General features: G+C 46.9%; 1 protein-coding gene across 6 annotated transcripts in view; it reads right to left on the reverse strand.

Moving 5' to 3' along the window:
* The window catches only part of TENM2 (teneurin transmembrane protein 2), a 1,211,371-nt gene that overhangs the window by 184,168 nt on the left and 1,003,559 nt on the right, over positions 1–23,644 (reverse strand). For all 6 annotated transcript variants that reach the window (XM_080675628.1, XM_080675627.1, XM_080675626.1 and 3 more), the window contains one exon: positions 11,470–11,592. In XM_080675628.1, the coding sequence (XP_080531754.1) occupies positions 11,470–11,592 (123 nt within the window). The remainder of the gene's footprint in view (positions 1–11,469; positions 11,593–23,644) is intronic.

Below are 23,644 nucleotides of genomic sequence, written 5' to 3' on the forward strand. Positions count from 1 at the left end.
AAGCTATATAATTTTATTAACCAATATCACCCCAATAAAGTCGATAAAAATAAAAAAAATTAAAGAAATTATTCATCTTTCAGCTTAATAAAAAGGGCTTTCCTTTATGTCTGCTGGGATTTCAGGGTTGCTGGGATCATGACAGGATATGAAAAAGAAGCAGGAAGTCAGCATCCACAAGCTGCTACTCTGCCACTGAAACCTCTTGAGAACATCAGGTGTGCAGGGAGTAGCCTGGACACGGAGCTGCAGGGGTTGGGTTCTTAGGTCAGTGGGACCCCCTTCTTTTACTGGACCCTAACTTTAGGACACCGACTTCAGTAAGTTAGCTGCCACCACCTGTGACTGCAGCTGCCTTCCCAGGTGTCACACGTCCCCCTAGGGCAGGGGTCCTCAAACTTTTTAAACAGGGGGCCAGTTCACTGTCCCTCAGACCGTTGGAGGGCCGGACTATAGTTTAAAAAAAAAACTATGAACAAATTCCTATGTGCACTGCGGGCCCGAGATGAGTCGGTTGCTAAGCAGGACAGGCAGTGGCACCCGGCGGGCCGGATAAATGTCCTCGGTGGGCCGCATGTGGCCCGCGGGCCGTAGTTTGAGGATGCCTGCCCTAGGGTTTCAGGCGCCCCCCTTCTTCATGTCCCATCCACCAAAGGAGGCAGTGCCCCTGGGCGATGAAGTGCAGGCTTTGCAGCCAGGCAGAACTGGGCTCGAATCCTGACTCCGGTTCTTCCTGATGGATGACCTGCAGCAGTTTGTTTACCCTCTCTGGCCCTCTTTATTTTATTTTATTTTTTAGTAAAACAGGAATGATACGAGTGGCTATCTCACAGGGTGGGAGTAACAAACGGAAGTACACAAAGCAGGGCTTAGTACAGTCCCTAGCCCACAAGCATAGTAAAATAAATGCTAGCTAGCTGCACTGAATTAAATAAAAGAATGAAAAACTATAAGGGAAAGCATTTGGCTTTCTTTACAGAGTAAAGGATTTTCTAAAAGACAAACACTGTGTGTGCGATCTATATGTCTGTATACATGTATATGTGTAGATACGTATACATGTTTGTCTCTTATCTGTCTACCGAGAGAGAGGGGAGGGTATACTTATGAAATAGAACAAAGTAACTATGGAACAAGCTAAAAATTAGAAATCATCTCTTCCCTTTACTGATTTTTGGTGGGACCCTCTGGAAGCGATTACTTGATTGATTCGCTTATTTTATTGAAAAACCTGCTTTACTGAGTAGCACTGAAATTAAGATCCAGTTCACCTTCACACTGAAGCTCTTTTCCTTTACAGCCCCACCCCCACCAGAAAAATAGGTTCTTCCCCCGAGTTCCCATAGCTACACTTACCGCTCCCACGGCTCCTGTTGTCAGGTACCAGGATTGGTTTTGCGCACCTTTGCAAGTCTCTCTTACTAGACACTGCGCTCCCTGCGGTCAGGTACACCTGCGAATTTACCTCCGGGTTCTCCGTGGTTTGCATTAGCTACCCATGACGGCTCTAGAAACACTGTTGAACTGAATCAAGTTTGCCTGCCCATCTGATGGGCATTTTTACCCAACCCCTGTGATTACTGGGTGAAATGGGCACCTTAAGGAAGACTCGCTGTGCACAGTTGCAAGTAAACTGACTTAGGCACACACACATACACACACACACACACACACACCTACCTTTTGAAAGTTCTATGGGAATATTTACCATTTAAAGGAAACGTCCTTGCAGATCCTTTTGAAAAATCACGAGTAAACTCTTAGTTATCTTTTGTGTAAAATCTTATAAATAAACACACAAACCAGGAGAGTCGGAGTACAGCGAAAAGGTGTTTAGATCAAGAACCGAAAGTCAAGGGTCCTAATCCTGTCGCTTAATGACTTTGAACCTTTTGTGGAAGGAACAGGGGTCTAAATACATTATCTGGTTGAACTCCCTGCCGCTGAGCAGCTGGCCAGTTCAGGCAGGTCTAGCTTTCAAGGTCTCAGTGCCCTTAGCTGCATAAGAGTGGTTTGGACCCAAAGATATTGTAAATGGCATCCACTCTAGTCTACTGCTGTCTACAGAGCGAGCCAGGAGGGTCATCTCTGGGCATATGCTACCAAGGTGTGTGTGTGTGTGTGTACGTGTACGTGTGTGTGTGTGTGTGTGTGTGTGTGTGTGTGTATGTGTGTGTGGTGTTGGCAGGAGGGAGGAAGATGACTTCACTTTTAAAAAATTCGATTCATTTAACATAAGCTATCATTACTGTTAAAAACTGATGACTGCTTTCAAACTAAATTCTCCAGATGTGCAACAGAACCGTGCTTTGGCCAAGAGGGGTTTTTACTTTTCACATATATATGCTTTTATACATGAAATTCTCCTTTCAGAATTACAGAAAAATTTCAAAAAATGTCCAAAGAATTCCTGCATATCCTTCACCCAGACTGCATAAACGTTATATACATTTGTTCTGTCTTGTATATACTAGTATATAGGGTATCCCAAAAAATGTATACACACTTAACAGCTGATGGCTCAATTGATGGTTCTTTCTTTTCAGATTTAACCCATTGGAATTAATAATTATTCAAAGTGTGTATACATTTTTGGAACAGCTGGTATATATATGCACATTTTTTTCAGAGATATTGAGAGTAAGTTACAGACAAGATATCCCTTTACCTCTAAATACTCCTATGTATTTTTTCCTAAAAGCAAGGACATTCTTTTTCAGAACCACCATATCCTTATAAAAGCCAGAAAATTAACATTGATACAATGCTTTGTCTAATTTACAGACCTTATTCAAATTTCCCAATTGTTACACTAATATTCTATATAGTAAAGGAGAAAAGACCTTTTCTATATATTTCTAAAAAATCTTTACAATGAGTTTTATAACCTCTGCATTTTAAAAAACAATGAGAAAAAAATACCTATTTTGTAAATACTGCCTCAAAAGACATAAAGAAGGTAGTTTTGCCAATTCCTGCCACCAGAATGTCAGGAACCATTTCAGTGACTGTCCTTGGATGTCCAGCCCCTGGGCTGGTGTCCAGGAGTGAAGGTCTGGGCTGCCTCTAAGGTCAAGGGCAGCAGCAGAGGCCAGGCAACCACCCTCCCACAAACTGACCCACTCCTGAGCCGTGCCAGCTGTTCTAGGACCGCAAACACGGCTGGTCCCTAAGAGGCTGCCATTGAGGGACAGGAAGCGAAGTCCTGAGTTTTCTCCTCCAGGAAGGGCATCCTCCAACTGAGAATGTCTGTGACCTCAGAAGGCGGTGTGGCACAGCCATGGGCTTGAATCTTAGCACTGACACCTCTGAGCTGTGTGCCTTCAGGCTAATCACTGCCCTCTCTGAGTTTACCTGCTCATCTGCATAATGGGCTCCTTCTGAGGAGTAATTAGGGCAATACATGTCCTACCTGACTTGTAGGTGCTGCTACGTCTTTCTATTCTGTTGCTGTGCTACCTAAACACACTGTAACGATCCCAGATTTGGAGGATCAATTTGTAATAGTCTAATTTAAAATATAGGCTGCCTAGTGTAGGCATAATTCACTACAGAGGGCCAAGGGGTGGGGCTGGCCTTAAAGAAATAGGCCATCATTTTCCAGAGCCCCCCAAATCAATATACAATGAGTGGTCAATATGTCTGCAGATAGAAAGGGACCTGTCACCTGAATTAAGGTGCTATGGCCCCAGAAAACAAAGTCACAAGTTCATTCGCTCCAAACTGTAGGCGTTGAAATGTATTCTAGCTGCTTCTTGGTCGGTACCACCTCTGTGCAGCCTATGTTAGTGAAAAATAGCCAGATTTCATTTCCTTAACAATGATTCATGAATGTCCGAAGCAATGTTGGGTGGGTCATTCATTCATTCATACTGTCATACAACACATATTAATTAAGCATTTACAGTAGTCCAAGGTAATCTCTAGCCAACATTAACATTGGGGTCTATGTCATAGTCCCATCCTCCTTCATCCAGGGTCCCCTGGATTCAGGCTGGGCTTGACTTGGCAGCCTCAGGGGAGGAGGAACGAGGCAGCTACTCTCCGACAGTCTGGCAGCCCTCCTTGGGTTCTGAGCAAGCCGGATGCAGGCCAGCCCACACCTCCCAGAGCTGCGGCTTCCGTGGCAAACTTTTCTTCCTGTCTGTGAGCTCAAAGTGACAAGTGGAGATGATGATCATTTGGCTCTAAGAAGCAGATGCTTCATACACGATCGTTCTGGCTGGTTCATCTCCAGCTTAAAGATGAGATTTCTGGGTTTTTAGGAGCAAACACTCTAATGATCAATTTCACAGCAGAGCCCACCTCTCTCTATAGCTCCACGGAAGATTGCCCGTGTAAATGGGAAGCTATCGCCTATTTCAGAAACATGTACCTAAAATCCCGACCAGTTAAATAAGACTGATGTTGAGCAAATCGACAGCCTTCCATAGCCACATTAGGAGCTAATCATTTCAGAAAACGTTGCCATAATTCATTTATGGAAACAGCGAGACTATTCCCCAAACAAGAGATAAACGGGAATGGACTCCTCGTCATACCGGGGAAATGACGCCTCATCTTCATACTCCCTAAACTTAACCGAACTCCGGAGGCACCTTGGCATAAATCTGCCTTGCAGATTATTCTGCCTCACATATTTTTATCTATTGCAAATAAAGCTGAATTCAGAATATTGCTTCAGTCATTACACCTCGTTTCCATTTATTGGGGAATCAGGACAACCGTCTGAGGGTTCTGTTTAACCAAGGGATGGGCGGAAAGGTTCTCCTAGGTCAGTGGTCGGCAAACTCATTAGTCAGCAGAGCCCAATATCAACAGTACGATTGAAATTTCTTTTGAGAGCCGAAAACCGACTTCTGCGCATGGGCCACGAAGTTTCAATCGCACTGGACGTGCGCGCCCACACGTGGTATTTTGTGGAAGAGCCACACTCAAGGGGCCAAAGAGCCGCATGTGGCTCGCGAGCCGCAGTTTGCTGACCCCTGTCCTAAGAACATGTGCTCACTGCCCTGGATTCAGCTCTTCTGGGGCCTCCACCCTGCCGCTGGCTGGCCATTCGTCACGGACAGGTTTCCATCCGGAGCGTCACTGCTCCCGTGGTGGTAGTCAAGGTATCACGTGGCAATAATGATTTTTACCAAATCCTTCAGTGCTTCGGGCACTAAGCACTGAAGAACGTTATGAAAGTACGAAGCCTTTAGGTCTTTGGAAACCTCAGTTTGTCACCTTAGGTAAAAATGGCCAACTCTTTGTCCCTAAGAGTTTTAAGCAGTTAACTGCCACGATATTTTGAATTTAATTAAAAAAGGTCTACTGCTTGCGTCTGCAGATGCTTATGGCATACAACTGGTCAATAGATATTTATACATCTGGCTGTTCAGGGGGTCTTGCTTCTGCATTACTCTAGTTCAGTTCGCTAGTATGATTTACAGCAGCTAACGTTTATTGAGGGGTTACTTTTTGCCATGTAATCTCCTGACACCTTTGTGATCCTCCCCCACTTTTTTCAGACGAGAGGACCACAGAAGTAAAGTGACCCGCTTAAGGTTACACAGCTCTTAAGTAGCAGAGCCGGGCCTGACAGCCATGTCTGACTAATACCGAATCTCACCGATCTAACCACTATGCTGACTGTATTCCCGGTCCTGGGCTGAGTACAAAGATACAACAAGGTGTGCATCCATGCAGAGGGCAGACACCAGTCCCTGCGTGTGCAAGGCAACCCCCAAAGAGAAGAGCGCCAAGGTGAGCAAGGGCAACTGTGTGGGGAGGGAACCGGTTCTCGTGATTAATACCCACGTCAAGTCACAATGCTGCTGGGTATAACACACCCTATGCAACTTAGGACGAAGTTGCAGGTGACAATCGGAAGCTAAATCTAGTCACGTGACACATGTAAGGGGTACCCATCTGTGACATTGGTAGAACATGGCCTCCAAAGCGAGGGGAGCTGTGTCGGTGCATAGGCTATTGGTCTATTTTCTAGTAGACATGCGCCATTGTAATGACGGGCTCCAACCTAATGACCCCTTGCCCTCCTGGGGACCTCACCGACTTTGAAAAAGCCTCATGCAGGGAAGTGATCATTTTGAAACCCTGAGCTGTGTTCACTGACAGACTGACAAGAGCCAGAGGAAGAATCACCAACCTCCCTGCTAATCTGGCTCCTAGTCCCGTGCATTAAGCCAACTAGTAAAAATCATTACGAAGTTTCTGCTGAAAGGGCAAGTGTAGAAAAACATGTTTCTAAACAGCATAACAGTCTTTGCCATTTTTCTTCCAACTTGCATACCATCTGGAAATTCTGATTTTTTTTCAAAGGGGAGGAAAGAAATGTGCTCCAGGCACAAATAAATGTTTACAGCCGAGTTATAAACTGAGAATGGTGGGGCTTAAAACAGGCTGGCAGCGATGGGACTCAGGCTGTAGCCAGACAAGGAACGCCGCGGCGGGCCGGCCAGCACACTGGCCCTCCTGCTTCCCACGGACCTCATCAAGCTAACGTCTGGGAAGAAGTCTTCATTTGGGTTCGTTCTAATACTCATAAGGTTAAAAAAAAAAAAAAAAAAGAGGATGATGTGGCATGATTGTCTATCATGACATTCTGAAGGCAGACTTTGCCTTTGGGAAATGTAGCACGTTGCCCTGGCCAGTGTGGCTCAATTGGTTGGGGGTTGTCCCACGCACCAAAAGGTTGCCAGTTCGGTTCCTGGTCAGGGCACATGCCCAGGTTGTGGTTTTGATCCCCGGTGCAGGGTGGGCAGGAGGCAGCTGATTAATGTTTGGTGCTCACATTGATGTTTCTCTATCTCTCCCTTCCTCTCTTTCTAAAAATAAATAAAAATATCTTAAACAAACAAACAAACAAAAATACAGCCCCTCATAAGAAGTGGCAGCCCACAGAGGCTTGCTCAATGCACCAGCTATAAGATGTCAATGACAACAACTAATATTCACGGATCTCTTATTAATTTCTGGACCCCACAAACTGTGTTTTACAAGCGTTGTCTCATTTCTGCTGGACAGCGTGCTCATGAGGGGGGACCATTTCACAGATGAGGGATCAGAGGCTGAGGGAGGACATGACCTACTTAAATTCATGCAGCTGCCAAGTGACGAAGCTAATGTTTTATATCCAGCTGCACCACGACAGAGTCCTATATGATAGAGGACCTGTTCATGCAAAGTCACCAAGATTGTATTATCCCCAACTCTAGTCAAGAAGAGAAAACTCAATGATAGCCTCCTATAATTTGTGTCGTTCCAGGTAAGACCAAGAAAAGTAGAAATGGGTTTGCGAATGCCATAGAGCAGTCGGCAAACTTATCCTGTAAAAGGCCACATGTAAGTATTTTTAGGCTTTGTGGGACTCATTCTAGTCTCTGTTGCAGCTCCTTCACTGCATCACTGTGATACAAAAGCAGCCCCAGGCAACGAGTGGACATGGCTGTGCTCCAATAAAACCTTATTTGCAAAAACAGGCCGCTGGTCAGATTTGGTCTACAAGATGCAGTTTGCTGACCTCTCATATAAAGAACACCTTACATTTAAAGTGAGTGACAGGTTTTCAGAATGGTCCATGAAATCCTACTTGGGAGCTTATTCTTTCTTAAGACCAATGAGCAAATTGGCTACCTATGATGTGCCCTTTAAAAGCTCTTGTGCATGTTGCCACTGGGCCCAGGCAATCAAACTGGATTCCCTTATGTTATCTGACCAGGTCAGAACACTGTATTGAATCTTTGTTCTCAAGGCTTCTCTAATCCCAGCTCTATAGAAAACATGCTCCAAGCTCACGTAATGAAGACGTATGAGTTCATTCCTCTTAACATAGAAATACATGCGAGATGGTGAGTGATTCTGGCAGTGCGTGGGCTCCCTTTTCTTGACCTGAAACCCAACAACCAACCCCGTGGAGGTTTAATTGAAAGAGAGAATGGAGTGAAAATAAGCCATGAGCAACAACAAATGGAAACGGGAAGACGAAGGCCAAAGAACACACTCTCCTAACTAATTAATCAAGTGCTTTGTTTCCACTAACATATCAGAGTGTGTAGGCTGCGCTGTCTATTAGATTTCTTTCCAAATCTGAGAAATGTAAACACTCCTAAAGACCAGGTAATGAAATCTCTATCGACGTGCCATCGTAGATGGGACTCACATGTCCGTGTTTTGCTTACATTTCAATTTGCTGCTGGATCCTTACCCAGTAATTGCTTAATAAGATTAACCTCCCTGGCCATGTGTGATGTGTTTTGGTGAAAACATTAGCAGAGGGATGGATTGTTGTACACCACCCAAAATGGAGGGGGTGTTATTTAATTAACTTATTGCCAATAGTTCCTGATTGTCTCTTTGAAACACTGGAAAAGCAGTCCATTGGCATTGATTCGGGTGAGCTAAATGTATAGAATTGGGGAGTGGGAGGGAGGGAGGTCACTGAGGGAAGAAATTCAAACCTCAGGTCACTTTCTCTAAAAGAGCTAGCCGTGTGTGAAAAAAGGAAAACCTGTCTAATTGTTTTATATTATCATAAAAAAACATGTATTTTAAATCCACACCGGAGGATATTTCTCTACTGATTTTTTTAGAGAGCGTGGAAGGGAGGGGAAGAGATACATAGAAGGAAACATCGATGTGAGGGAGACACATCGATTGGTTGCCTCCTGCATGTACCCCGACCGGGTTGGGATGGAGCCTGCAACCGAGGTCCATGCCCAAAACCCTTCAGTTCTCGGGCCAATGCTCTATCCACTGAACCAAACTGGCTAGGGCCTGTCTAATTGTTTTATAAAACCAAACTTTACAGCAAGTTGAAGAAGGGATCTGATATCTTCATTCATCAGCAAAGGACTGTTTTGGTGTTCAGAAACGAGATGCTCAGAGTTTTATATCAACTGGAAGGAATTTTAAATTCTCACCCCTTTTCATAAGAGTCCTACTGACAAAATTTATTGGACAACGACTTGGCAACCATTTTCACCTGTCTCATAACTCATTTGGAAATAGCTGAACTGGTGATGTTACACGAATTACACAACATTTTCAGAAGCCTGTTGCATCTGAGGGGAAAAATTCTGGTCTTCCCATGGGAAGTGTTTCTTCATTGCTCATTTGGAGACACCATGCCCTCAGGTAGGATGCACCTGCCTGAGCTGGTGGGGGAGGCTCAGGCTGAGTGGCTGATCTTAACTCATAGAATTAAGTGCCTATCAGGGGTCCCCTTTTGTGAAGGACAATATGTGAAAAGACTTTGTCTATAGTGTCAGAATGTATACACATTTAATAGACATTTCTGTGCCTGAGGATAGACTATGCCTATTCACTTTCGAATATGTATTCTGCATTCTTCCCAAAGGACAGGGTGCTAACAGGTAGATCCAAGGACACTCATGGGTAAAATACAAGAGAGACCCCCAAACCCGGGTTTCTCAAGGAGCGTGCTGGTTGCCATTTTGGACGGGAGGGGGCTGTCTTGTGTATTGTAGGATGTTCAACGGCATCTCAGCCTCTACCCAATGGATGCCAGTGACTATCAAAAAAAGTCTTCAGCCCTAGCCGGTTTAGATCAATGGATACAGCGTCGGCCTGCTGACCAAAGGGTCCTGGGTTCGATTCTGGTCAAGGGCATGTACCTTAGTTGCAGGCTCCTCCCTGGCCCCGGCACGTGCAGGAGGCAACCAACTGATGTGTTTCCCTCTCTCTAAAAATCAATGAAATAATATCCGCAGGTGAGGATTAAAAATAAAAGGTCTTCAGACATGGCTAAGTTTCCCCTGGTGGGCAAAACTGAAAACCACTGTCTTAAAGAAACCAAAATTGCAGGTGGTCTCAAGTCTCGGAGGTGAAGAGATGGAATCCGAGGCCAACACACGTAGCTTGGAGCTTTCTGGTCAGTGAAGGCAGGACATGATCAGTCAAGACCAAGTCTACTTGTCATCTTTAGGTGCCGTGTTAGTTACCTGATAATGGAAAGCATATAATTTCATCCTCGGACAAAACTTGTTCATGCTTACTTAAAGGTAATTCAGGGTTATGATTAGGATAGATGAGTAGAGCAGTTATTAAAGACTGGATAAGAAGACCAAAAGTCACACTCCAAGCATTAGGACAGCGCCGGGGAGAAAAATTCTAGCAACATTAGCATCTCGGGATGCTAATGAAGGCACACCTGTACGGGAGGATGCATTCTGAAATCTTCGCTGCGGAAAACGGCTGATTTAAGGAAAACTCCAGCAAGCTTGCCCACAGATTCCCAGGGCACAGACCTGAGTCCAGGTTTGTACTTGTCTACGTATTTGATGCAGGGCGAGTTTCTCAAACCTCCTGGGCCTCAGTTTCTCCGAGATAATCTCTCCTCCCTTTAGAGCTGCTGAAGTTATGCAATGCTAACCCTGGCACACAACAGGAGCCCAATAAACGTTAGTTCCGTTCCCATCTTTGAAATGTCCCTGTGCGGTATTTTAAGAAACGTGGGGGTGCACTGCCTACGTGGGCTGAGGCAGAGTGAGAATTTCTGTGTCTGGAGAAACCCTCCCGTCTGTGATTTCCTCCGGATTCAGCTAGTCGAACGATGCCACTGGCTGCTGGAGTCTTTTTTTCTTTTTTTAAAGGTGGAAGCTTTTGAATAAATTGCATTTGTAAGTGATCTGTGTTAGAATATAACAAATCTCCCGTTATAGGCCATTTCTATCCGCGTTACACAGCATATTCCTTCTACTTTAGTTGGCAATAAAGGGATCCACAACTCAAAAAAAAAATAAATAAATAAAGAGAGAAAAGATGGTGCAAGAATAATAGTTTTAATCTGTCCCACAGGTCCATCGCTGCCCGTGGTTCTGTTTCCACTTCCTCTTAGCACCTGGCTAGCACCTTTCTTTCCCTGCAAGAATACCGTTGCCTGATTGCTTCAGTAAACATTCCCATTGTCCCCTTCACTGTTTGTAGTAGAGAGGCTTTGCTCCCCAATTGTCACAACTCCTCATTCTCCCCTAAAGCCCAACTGCTCTGAGTCTGAGTCTGTTAGGCTGTGCCCGTTGGGGCTTCCTCCCTGGGGAGGCGCCTCCCTCCCCAGGAGAGGGCTCCCTCCGCTGGGCTTTCTCCATCAGGAAGGACTTTCTCCTGCTGCCACCCGGCTGGCTGCCGCTCTGCCCAGGCCTCGGGATGCTTTCCAGGCGCTGCAGAGCCTGCCGTGGCTGCAGATAGCACAGGTATGCACATTGTTTCCAGCAGGCGCTGTGCCAGCTCCAGTGGCTGCAGCCAAACACAGCCAACAGACAGGAGCAGCAAACAGCTCTGAACAGGGGCACCTCGGAAAAGCAACGCTCCCTCCTTTTCCCGTCCCCGCCCCCCCGCTTCCCCTTTTCTCTCTTTTTTGCATATCTTCCGAGATTTGGATTAACCAGCTGGTGGGAGCTCCGAGTGCTCCTGTGACCTCGAGAGGGCCAGCGGCAGCTGTAACCTCACCTTTGCCTCCAGATGGCATTGTTGCCACATCATCGTTTCCTGGTAGGCCGGTCCTGATCCCATTGTTAAAGGTGTGTCCATCTGCCGGCTGGAGTTGCCAATTGAGTCCGAGCAGATGCATTGCTGCGGGAGAGACAAAGCCATGAGAATATGAATAGATAATTCAGCAATGCAAATGTCAAGGGGGAGGGCCAGGTGTCCTCGCCAAGCCATGGCCTGTTAAGGAAGCTACAGTTCAAAAGTAGCTTGCCCCAGGCCCAGGGAACAGCTAAAATACAGAAGGCACAGCTCTGGGTGTTAGGTCTCCTCTCTGCTGCTGTTCACAGCCCCCAGGCGGAGAGGGGCCCGTGGAGGGCAGAGGAGGGAGGAGAAAACAGCCCAGACCTCCCAAGCGGCGCCACCGCGGAGGGGAGATGCCCCTTTGGAAGCGCTGTGCAGGGCGCTGCTTGTCACACCCGGCTTTCCCACACTCTGGATGCAGCTGCTGTTAGACTGGGGGTCCAGGGGCGCTGACCAAGAGGTCCCTCAAATGACTCAAAATGTCAGTGTCAAGATGAGGCTTCTGAGATGGGACCAGCCCACCCCCAACTATTCCAAACTTTAAAAATACGGTTCCTTTCCACCCTGTTCATGGTAAGTGAATACTTTCCAGCCCATCATGGAAAAAGCTTGGGTGTGGTGGTGGCATGGGGCCCTTTTTTGAAAACATCACAATTCCTCCTCTCCCCTCCACCCTGCCAAAAACAAACAAACAAACAAACAAACAAACAAACAATCATCAACAACAACCTATACAGTTGACCACAGTGAATGAGACAGGGCCAAGGCACAGCCTCTTCTCTTTGCTCAGGAGACAAGCATGTCTCCACAAGTCCTGCTTTACCTCAACGTGCACCCCAAACCTCCAAGCCCAAGCTTCCTCTAGTCTTCCTCGTCCCTCTGTCTGTCCCAACTCCCCACTTCCCAGTTAGATTAGCCAACTCAACCCCTCCCCCCCCCCCATCTCTGTGGCTTCTAGGGGCTTTGTTTGACTGCCTGCGATTAAACAACCTGCGTTCTTCCAAGCCCCGTCTCAGAAATGCTTCATTTGCAAATCAATAAGGAGTTCATTTCCCTACACATTTTCCATTCAGACAATAATCGCACCGCCTCTGTCTGGCATTTCAACCTGGACACAGGCTGACGCTGTTGCTATGTGTCCAGCACCGCGGGAGAGAAAGGGCCGGTGACAGGGATGATGCAGGGACGGGAGAAACAATTAACCGCAGGAAACACAATTAACAATGCTTAGGAAACTGTTCACACAGCAATTAATTCTGCAGGCCTGCCACCACTTCAAGTCGGGCTGCATCCCATTAAGGTTAAAAACCCATCTTCCAACAATACAGCTCAGATTGATGGCCGCAGATAAGGTGGCAAGGTGTCCCCGTGTGTATGGCGGCTTCTTTCTCCCACGCGGTCCCAACGCGGAACCGTGTGCTGTTTCCAGACATTACTCTGAAGTGCAAGGCCCGCTGCTGCAACTCTCTGAGACGATAAATACCAGTAAGTGACATTTACTCACACTTTCAGTCCAGGCAGCACCTAATTTTCCTCTGCAGTGTATCCGTTATACGGAGGGCGCTTACTGGAGGCGACCAGATCCTACTGCCTGGAATCGTGACATATTCTCACTGTGCAGAGGCCAGGCAGTGGGAACGAATCATGGGTGCTTCTAGGTAATGACAGCTTCTGATTTGCAATTACAAGACAAAGGGCACCAAAGAATTAGCTATTTTAAAATGGTTTAAAAAATGTTATGATTGGGCTATCAGGGCTCACCTCCAGCCAGCTCAGGGCGCCCCGGAGATGTGGCTCTGTGGAGGGTTTCTGTGCTTGGAGACAGACACGGACGGGTGTAGCAGGTGTACTGGGGCTCAGGCCTAGCCAAGCGTTGCCTTTCACGTCTGTAAAAGGAACAGGTGGCTCCACCAGGCAACGATGACATCATCCCTAGGGCCCCCTCGGTATGAAAACTCGTGTCCAAGCTGCTCCCCTCTGGCGGGACTCCGTCTTGCCACCCCACGTAGAACACACTGCCGTGTTCGCTCTGGGGGCACAGTGAGCGAAGGGCACCCCAATCCGCCTGCATGGGAACAGGGCATTCTGGGAACTGTGCTCTCTGTTTTCAAAGATGCCTGTCCTCCCTTTTCATTTTGGGTCGCATAGCGTCTCTGTCTCTCTCTTTAAAGCATTTTTGAAAACAAGAAAACTATAGATGGGGTGAGAAGGGTTAGGGTCAGAGTATGCAAGTAACTTCTCAGACAACTCCCAGAAGCACAAAGAAAAGATCAGAAAGTGAGATGGAGAAGCGAAATCTGCCGAGCTCAGCTCGGTCCTCCCAGCAGAGGCAACGCCACAAAAATGAGACTCAAGTGTGGGCATATTTTCTGTTGTTCCATTGAATGTTAAGTAAATAAGTGAGAATTATAGTAGGGGCATAACCACCTTGTCTTGTTTCTTTTTTGGGCGGGGGAGGGGAGCAGGGTCTGAAATAGGCTTTTGTTTACACATTTTCTTTTCTGGATCAGCTCTTCCTTCTCTCTTTCTTGAGTAAGACAACAGCGGGGATGGGCTGACGTGTCCTCAGGATAAAGACCCAGGGGAGCTGTGAAGTAAATGAGTCTCCTGACTAATGAGAACTCTGCTTCCTACTCAGCTGCTGGTCTGCTCTGGGGCTGGGGCTGAGAACCAGCAGTCAAACTCCCCCTTTCCCTCTTGTAGAGGTTTCCCTTCACAGGTGGAATAACGGCTGCTTGGGGCCAGTGGGGGTTAAGCATCTGTCCCCTGGCAGGTCTCGCCAAGTGCCCTACACACGGAAGGCATTCCATAGTGTTTATCAGAACAGGTGATGCCCATGGGGGAAGATGGAGGGGCTAGATTGTAGGTCATCATGTTCTTATAAATAAAATAAATCTAACACAGAGGTGGGAAGGATGGGATGAGACAGCGCTGGCAGCGATATGGACGAGTCTGGGAAGAGCAGCTGTTTTGATTATTAGTATGTTAATGCCGGTGGCCCGTCCTTGAAGCCCTTCTGTGGCCAGCACCGGAGGAGACTTCCTGTGGACATTATCTTAGGACTCATGGCTGACATTTGAGGGGTGTACTACCGTAATCCCCCTTTCACTGGCCAGGAAATGGGTGCCTGAGAAGTTTGATCACAGGGGCATTTTGGAATTCAAGGAGGGTTATAATGGCAGGTGTCACAGTGGTCTGGTGACAAATTCTGGTTTGCAGTAGGATCTCAGCAAACACGGTCTCTTTCTTGCAATTTAGGACAATCTTACTGTGATTGGTGAATGACCGCTTTCTATACTCAGCACCCCTTCCTGAAGGGGGTTCTATTTTCTCACCTTGTTGAACTCAGATGTGGGCCGTGTCCAGGTGGCACGTACTTTGCCCACCTCTTTTCCTCTTCCACACCATCAGCCCCGGTGTTGAGTGACAATAATGTGGCTCAGAGCCATGGCTGACCGGTCATAGAACACAGATTGAGTGAAGAGATAAGCTGATACTGTTGCAAGCCACTGAGAGTGTGGGGTTCTTTGTTATAGCAGCACACCTGAGACTATCTACCAGGGGTGGGCAAACTTTTTGACTCGAGGGCCACAATGGGTTCTTAAACTGGACCGGAGGGACGGAACAAAAGCATGGATGGAGTGTTTGTGTGAACTAATATAAATTCAAAGTAAAGGAGCGGAGGGGAGAGCAAGAGAACCGGATAGAATAGCCGGATCCAGCCCGCGGGCCATAGTTTGCCCACGGCTGACTAGACAGACTCATTCGGTTTTAGGGAAAGTTAGAAATTCCATTTTCATACACCAGGTCGCTGTGCCTTCCTTGAAGTTGTTTATTTATAGTGTGAGGATTCTTTCCAAAACCCAGCCAGGAAGAGTTAGGACACATTGAGGGCCACTGCATTTGGTTTTATAAACAACAACAACAAAATAGCTCTTTAAACATGATGTCATGATATTTCCAATTGTGATTCACTCTCAGAATCCAATTTAGAAAGCTAAGGGCCTCAGAGGAGCCAGAGTTACTGCTTCTTCATCTGAAGATTGTGGGTGAACACTGACCTCATCAATTTGCATGCTATAGAATAAGACATCCTAGGTGAGCAGGTGGTCCCCTCTCCCACCCCCCCAGGTGCTCCAACAGCTCACCCCAAAAGGTCTTGTTTGCACCATCTGAGGGTCAGAAGTGAAATGAATTTGGGAGGCCCTCTCCCTAACGTTTCTCACCCCCCACCGGCAGCCAAAATGCACAATTTATCACGATGTGACAGGCTCCGCTCCAGCGGGACCCTTGGACAGAACAATGGGACTCCGTGGGTCAGCAAGGATGGAACAGGGAAAGGCTCCCAGTGGAAGCTCGTGTAATCCAGGTGGCAGCTGGGAAGGCAGCCACAAAAAACACAAGAGGCAGCCAGACTCTGAGAGTTTCCCTCTGGCTAAGTGGAGAGGACTTCCATCGAGTGCTGAAAGTGAACCAAGGCAGGATGGACAGATCACAAACAGACCCCACACAGACCCTGAATGCAGCAAGAATGAGACACAGACCTACCTGGAGTTAGGGGATATTTTCTTATGGAAGTTGCTTGTGTGTGTGTGTGTGTGTGTGTGTGTGTGTGTGTGTGTGTTTCCTGTTGTAGTTGTTATTTTTATATTTTGTGTGTGCCAGATGGGCTCTAAAAGACATACTCAGAAGAAGCCCACGCAAAAGGAAGGGAGAAGGGATAGTTACAGGTAACAAAATTCCCCAGCAACCACAGGATAGGAGATTACAAGCCTTGGAGAGTGGCAGCTTGGAACAGGGGTGTCTGAAATAGTAATTAGTACGTGTGGGCCCTGCTGAGTGCCACTTAGAATCTCCCCATGCTCATTGGCTGGCAGAGGGTCAACCTGACAAAGGAGCCAATCAATACGTCAGCCATGCTTCCCAGAGAGCTACTTGGCCCCTGCTTATCACAGAGGGCAAACATGGGGGCCCCGGGTGCTCTGTGTCTGCTGGGGTGTCTTTAAAGATCAGGCTTGTCCATACATACCCCGAGGAAGAGATGGTTCTTTCCCTTTGAAAACGGAAGCTTAGTCAAGCAGGGTTTAGGAGTGGAAAGGGGAGCCATGCTCACGGAGTCCAGTGGTTCGGCCTGGTCAGACTCACAAGAGCCTCAGAGAGGATGTCAAAGCCCCTTCGGAGACCAGGTAGGATGATGGGAAAGGTCAGGGCTGGGTCTCCCAGCTCCTGAGTCAGCCAATTTAGTCAACAATGCCAGGCTCCCCTGGGAAATGTAGCCAATTGCAAAAGTGTCACTGCCTAGAGAAGAGAACCACTGTGGAATAATCAGAGCTCAAGTGCAGGAGTGCTAACCCTCAACTTGCACAGGCCACCTGCAAACAGCGGCACTTCTGCAAACAGTCGTGAAAATTAACACATGCAAATGAACCTACTCAATGACATGGAGACAATTAACATTTATTTTGACAAGGTGCCAGGTGTTGGGTTCATTAGGTTAATTGTATCATTTATTTGTTTTTTGTTTTTTTATCATTCAGCAAATATTTATTGAGCACCTACTGTGTGTTAGGTGTGTCCTAGGCACCCAGAATAAAGCTGCCAACAAGTTCACATTCTAGTGGGAGACAGGGAAACAAAACACGTAAGTGAAAAGTAAAGAGTATGGGGTTAGGGAATACCAGGTTGTGGGGGGACGGAATTAAAAGTTCTTTTGTTTAAATGAGGACTGGCCAAAGATGGCATCTATGACAGGTGACATCTCAGCCCAAACCTGAGACACATGAGAAAGTAATTCATGCTGACAACTGGGGAAGAACATTCAAGGGTGGGGTGGAGTTAGTGGCTTCTACCTGAGTCAGAAGGGATGACCCTGAGGATTCTAAAGAGGATGGAAGCTCACTTATTTCCATTCCAGCCCAGAGCGGTGGTAATGAAATCTACATCTTCTAAAAAGGAAATGAAGGCTTAGGGAGGTTAAGGGACTTGCCCAAGGAAACGGGAGATCTGGGATTCAGACTTACTAGTAGACTCTGGTAACTGCAGAGAGAGAGCCACCAACCCCAAGCTCTCCTGCGGTCAACACTGACAGGACACGTGGTGACAGCATCACGTACAGAATGCTGCCAAGGCTCACTCAGGGACAGACACCTCCCTTTGTAAGCAGTCACCAGTCCTCTATAAATATGCCCGTTTGCTGTTTAACTAAAAGGAATCGCCATTGTCAATAGAAATTACACATTTTGGCAACTTCAATAATTCACAATCAGGCCGAGGGACACTATGTTTGGTGACTTTGGGGTGCTCCTTCCTCAAAGAGGAGGGGCCCACTGCAAGGTATTTATAGCATCCTTCTTAGGGATGCTGTCAATGCCAACATCTGCTCAAAGGAAGAGACGCAAAGAAAGCCAGGAGGGATGATGTTCTTGGAAATGCCGTAAGTCTTAAAGGAGTTTTTAAAAAATCCCTTTCAAACTGTCTTGGTGACGTGATGTCTCTGATTTCCCTCCCACTGTATTATTATACATTAAATGGAGTGAAATTTCAAAGTGCTGACGTTACACCCACAAAGCCCTTGCTAGCAATGGGGTATGTGTACCCATCTCCCAAGAGTGCTCTGGCACCCGACGTGCCTGTGTCCAACATCCAGCTCACATCTCCCCAAATGGTTGTGAAGCTTGCGGTGTAGGAATCGCACAGCAGGGAAAGGAGGACTCAGAGATGATGCCAGAATCCTGGCAGGACCACCGGGCCAGAGAGGGGCTCTGCAGAAATGTACCTGCCTACACACCTCTCCCTGCACTCCCCTGTCCTCCAGCCACGGTGCTGAAATGGTCATAGTAGGGGTGTTGTCTGTGTCACCCACGTTCCAGTCCCTTGCGAATGCATGGAGGCTTTCTGTCCCTCCTTCCTGGGCGCCACGAGGACAAGGTGACAGTTGCACGCGGCAGCCCTGGGACCAGGGAACAGTGTACTCTCGAGACAAGAAGAATCCACATGGAGGGACCAGCACATTAATCTATTCTTGTGACAGGCTCAGGATGGTACAGCGAGTGGGAAGCGGTACGGAATTAATCAATTTCTGTGTTTGGAGAGAAAAAACTGGGGCTCCATGCAGCTTTAGGATGTAAGGAGCCCCAGGCTGGTGTCATCCCTGCCCCTGTCATCCTCGCGGATGCACTGCAGGTGGCAACTGTGGACACTGGGTGCGTGATGTCTGGTGAGCTCAGGTGACCTCTAACAAGGCCCCCTGCTCTCAGCATCGCCAGGCAGATCAATACGCAAGATAGACACGCGCTCACAGCCACTTTCTGTCCCTCTGCCAGGTCTCTCCGACTGCACCCTGGAGGCCTGGCCATGATGGTCCCATGTCCCATTGTCCCCTTGGCCAGCTCATTCTCAGGCACCAAGCACATGCTTGGAGCCATTCGCCACACAGGGTATCATTCACCCTGTTCCTGTTGCTGCTTTTCCCAGGAAAGAAATAAAATAAAAGCCTTTCTTTCTCCGAGAAAGGACCCATGTGATCAAAATACCTTTAGAGAATGATAATATCGGTAGGCTTTATTCAGCAAATAAATCATGGTCTGGGATTTTTAAGAGCTTTTGTGATAGCAAAACACATTGCCACGATCCGTACACAGACACCTAAGCGCACCTTTCTCCACCCCCCTCCGGAGCTTGTCATTCAGTGCTGACAACCCAAACAATCTCTGCTTTTCTTTCAGGAAACAGCCAGCAGCCCTGGGAAAGGGGGGCCAGTCTGCAAAGAGCCCCAACCACAAAGGAACGGCAACGCAGGCTGCATGCGGCAGGCGGCCCCCGGAACCCCAGGAAGCAGACATGGTGAGCGTTGCAGAGGATAAGATGTCACATCGATCGGTAGAGGTGCCATGTGCATGGGAACAAAGAGGGAGAACTCTCCGGTGGAAAAGGGCCACACTCCGTTCCTGGGGCACATTTCTTCCTTCCCTAGGCTGCAGCCAACAAGAGGAGGGTCTGGATTCATTTCCCTTCCTGAGTCCCCAGCAGCCCCCCATAAACTAGGGAGCCTTCTGATTGAACTCTGGACCCCACAGCCAGGCAACCTGAGACCCGCAGCAGAGGCAGGGAGGCCTCAGGGATGGGGTGAAGGCAGAGCCAGCTCCCCACCTGGGGTCCCTGAAATGTAACAGATCCATCTCCATCAGGGTCTGAATCTCCGTACGACTACGTAGAAGCAGAGGACCCTGTGCAAACCAACTCACCTCCCTGAGCACCATGTCCCTTAGCTAGAATAGAAGCTAACATTTTGCAAAGTGCTGGCTCAGTGTCATGCATGGTGCCCAGCATTTTATAAGCATTCCCTTATTTCCCTTTTCCAATAAACCTAGAGGTAGGTATTATTATTCCTCCCATTTCACAGATGAGAGAACGGAGGTGGAGAGGTACTGGGAAATTGGCTCAAACTGACAGGGCGGTAGCTGGTTAGAGAAGCCAGCATAGGCTCCCAGCCACATAGTCTTGCTCTATAATTATATCTCTACTAGTGGCCCGGTGCACGGATTTGTGCACATTGAAAGGGAATCTGGTGCAGGTGAACCAGATTCAGGGGTGACAGGGCCCCAGCAGCAACCTAACCTACCGGTTGGAGCGTCTGCCCCCTGGTGGTCATTGCGTATCATAGCTACCGGTCGAACGGTCAAATGGTTGAATGGTCGAATGGTCGCTTAGGCTTTTATATATATATAGATGGGGAGAAGAGTGGTCACACTGATCTTATAGAGTGTTGCGTGTGTACAGGAGGCAGGGGTCTGGGCATATTAGACACATAGGAGGCACTGAAGAAATGTGTCTCACTTTCTGCTGGGTCATGGGTCATTGTGTCATTACCACAATGGTGATCATGGCTAACTTTTTCTGAGTCCTTGGTGTGTGCCAGGCACCAATGTTATGATATGTGTATATTATTTTCCCATTTGACAGATGAAGAAATTGAGGCTCAGAGAGCTGAAGTAATGTGCAGCTGGAAAATGATAGAGGTGGGATTTGAACCTGAGCCATGTGACACCTAACACCTGTGTACTGCCCCTTCCCAGCTCATAGCAGGACAACTGTCAGCTCAACTCTAACACTAGTGAAGACTGGGGATGTATTCTCCCTCCTTTGCATAAACCCTCTCTCAGAGGAAGCTTCATGGCTTCCTTCCTGCATCACATCAGAATGGCAGAACCACAGTCAAGATGGGCTCAAAGGTCATGTAGGTCCAGACCTTTGCTGGACAGAGATGACCTTGAGCCCTACTCAGGGGAAATGCCTTGCCCAAGGTCTTGACTACCAATGACTGGCTAAGCAGGATTGAATCTTGGTCTCTTGACTCTGTGGTTTTCTCTCTATTGCCCTCTTCCACCTCCCTAAAGAAGGAGCGAGAATTCTGAAACCTACAGGCAATGCGACGCCTTATTAATGAGAAAATGAGGGACCACAGAGAAAGCTTCTTCTCTCACCCACTTAAAATTTTTATTATTACGATTTGTAAGGTAAGGCATGAGCAAAAATGACCTGTTAATAAATTAGTCAACAAAGGAGGCATTCTGATCCTTTCTGATCCCAAATTCATCAGATCGGGTTTCTATGATAAATTACTTCTTCTGCAGAAGTTCATTCACAACTAGAATCTGAAATCACCATTTTTCTATTTCTACCTGGACAAACGGCGCCATGGTCGATATAGATGCGCTCCCTCCTGCACGGGAACTTGGTAATTTTTCAGGAGTGAGAAATGAGTTGAAGAAATAAGGATGTTGAGCAAATCCTGTATATAATTCTCATCTCAACTTGATCATTTGTTCAGCGGAGCCAAATTAGGCACGTGGGGAGGCTGACGGTGTTCTTTTCAATTTTTAATTCTTGACATGGTTCGCTCAGGGATTTTTTAAAACTCAGAAATCAAAAATCTTGTATTAGCAAATTGAGCTTGATCTTTCTCTTAAATGGCTTTTAGTTAAGTGGATTTCACAGGTCTAACCTGAAACACTTTAAACTTGATTCTGTTGGAAAGGAACCGCGTGTTAAAAAAAATTAGTTCTATCTCTCAGGGCCTTATCATGTAGTAGGAAATGAAATTCCCAGAAATACATAGTCCTAGTCCTCTGATATGCTAATATCAACATGGACAACTTTTTACTGAGAGAAAGAGAATCTGGGTGGGGGGGGGGAATACTTTCTTTTTGAAACACAGGTCACCTGTAGCCATTAAAAAAAGAACTACATTTTCATCTGCAATTAGATAAATGACACAATTAGACTTATTTTGGGTTTGTGACAATTTACTTAATAGGGCTAATTTCAGGGGTTTTATGCGAAACTCAAGTCCCACACATTTCTTTCCTGCTAAAGGTACACATATCTCTTAACAGGTAGCAGCGTTGTAACAGCTGTGGCATTTTTGGCTTATACAAAGCATTCAGTGACAGCACAAAGACATACGACATGGTTCATAAAGACCCTCCCTCCTCCCTTTGGCTCATGCTCCCCAACCCCACATAATTCTGTGGAAGACCGCAATCCAGGTGCACCCCGATTCACCTGCAGTTGGGGGCGGTGTCTCTAACACCAGCCTGGGATACAGATTCCCTCAGACCTGCGTGTTCGGAGCTCCAGAAAGATGAACACATTTGTTGAGTTCCCCAACTTTACATTACTTAGCTCTTTTAGGCTGAAGTTTCTAAATATATCCCCTCCTGCCCGGCTGGTGTGGCTCAGTGGTTGAGTGTTGACCTATGAACCAGGAGGTCAGGGTTTGATTCCCCGCCAGGGCACATGCCTGGGTTGCAGGCTCAATCCCCAGTAGAGGGCATGCAGGAGGCAGCCGATCAATGATTCTCTGTCATCATTGATGTTTCTATCTCTCTCTCCCTCTCTTTTCCTCTCTGAAATCAATAAAAAAAATTTAAAATAGATAAGCAAATATATCCCCTCCTGGTCTTCTCTGGTTGATTTAATCGTTAATGTAACATAAGACACTCCTGAGGTAGGTATTTTATCGTCCCGATTTTACGAGTGAAGAGAATGAGGCTCACTGCACTTCTGCAATGTGCCTAACGCCAAGGGTTGCCAGATTTATTTTTTTTCTGAAATTTGTTAAATCTGGCAACTCTGCGAGTGCCCATAGTGAGGACCAAATCTTCCGCAGCCCCACAAATGGCCTTCGAAGTAGGCGGGGCCCTCAGATCCTCCAGGCTCCGTTCCGGGTCTGTCAGAAAGAACTGCCCAAGGTAACCAGACGTGGGTCTCTCCTTCGAACGTGTATACCTTTCAACTCGGACTGTCATTTACATTCAGCTTCTGGTCCAACAGAACTACAACATGAGCGTACCCTATATGACTCGAAAACTTCTAATCACATTAACTAAGTAAAAATGAATTTAATAGTATGTTTTTCTATTTTCACTTTAAAATATGTTTTTAGTGATTTCAGAGAGAGGCAGGGAGAAGGACAGAGAGATAATGATGAGAGAGAATCATTGGTTGGCTGCCTCCTGCACGTCCCCTACTGGGGATCAAGCCTAAAACAAGGGCATTTACTCCAACCAGGAATTGAACCATGACCTCCTGTCCAAATTTGGTTCGTATTTTCAGTGGTTCAAGGGAAATGCGGTATTGCCAAAACAATAAAAGCGTGTTAAACAGAAAAATATTTTATATTGCTTCAGTTTTGAAACTTCAATTAATTACAATGAAATCAAGTAGAAAATTCAGTTCTTCAGTCACGCTGAACATGTTTTAGTGCTCAGTAGCTACACGTGGCAATTGGATGGAGCTGTTTCTAGATCATGTTTTCTTTTTTTTCTTAATTTATTTTTATTGCATGGTCCACACTGGGGATGGAGCCCGCAACCTGGGCATGTGCCCCGACTGTGAATCAAACTGTGACCTCCTGGTTCATAGATTGATGCTCAACCACTGAACCACACTGGCCTGGTGAGACCATGTAGTTTAATGGGGTTCTTCTGGGCTGATTTCCTCCTCAATGCACGCTGGGATATTTTATACCCACAGCTCTGACAGCATTTATGGCTTTACAGGTCATCCTACCTCCCCCTCCCCCAAACTTGGAGCCATGAGCATGGGGAGGGGT

This window comes from Plecotus auritus (assembly GCF_963455305.1).
Source record: "Plecotus auritus genome assembly, chromosome: 6".
NCBI classification, from domain to species: Eukaryota; Metazoa; Chordata; class Mammalia; order Chiroptera; family Vespertilionidae; genus Plecotus; species Plecotus auritus.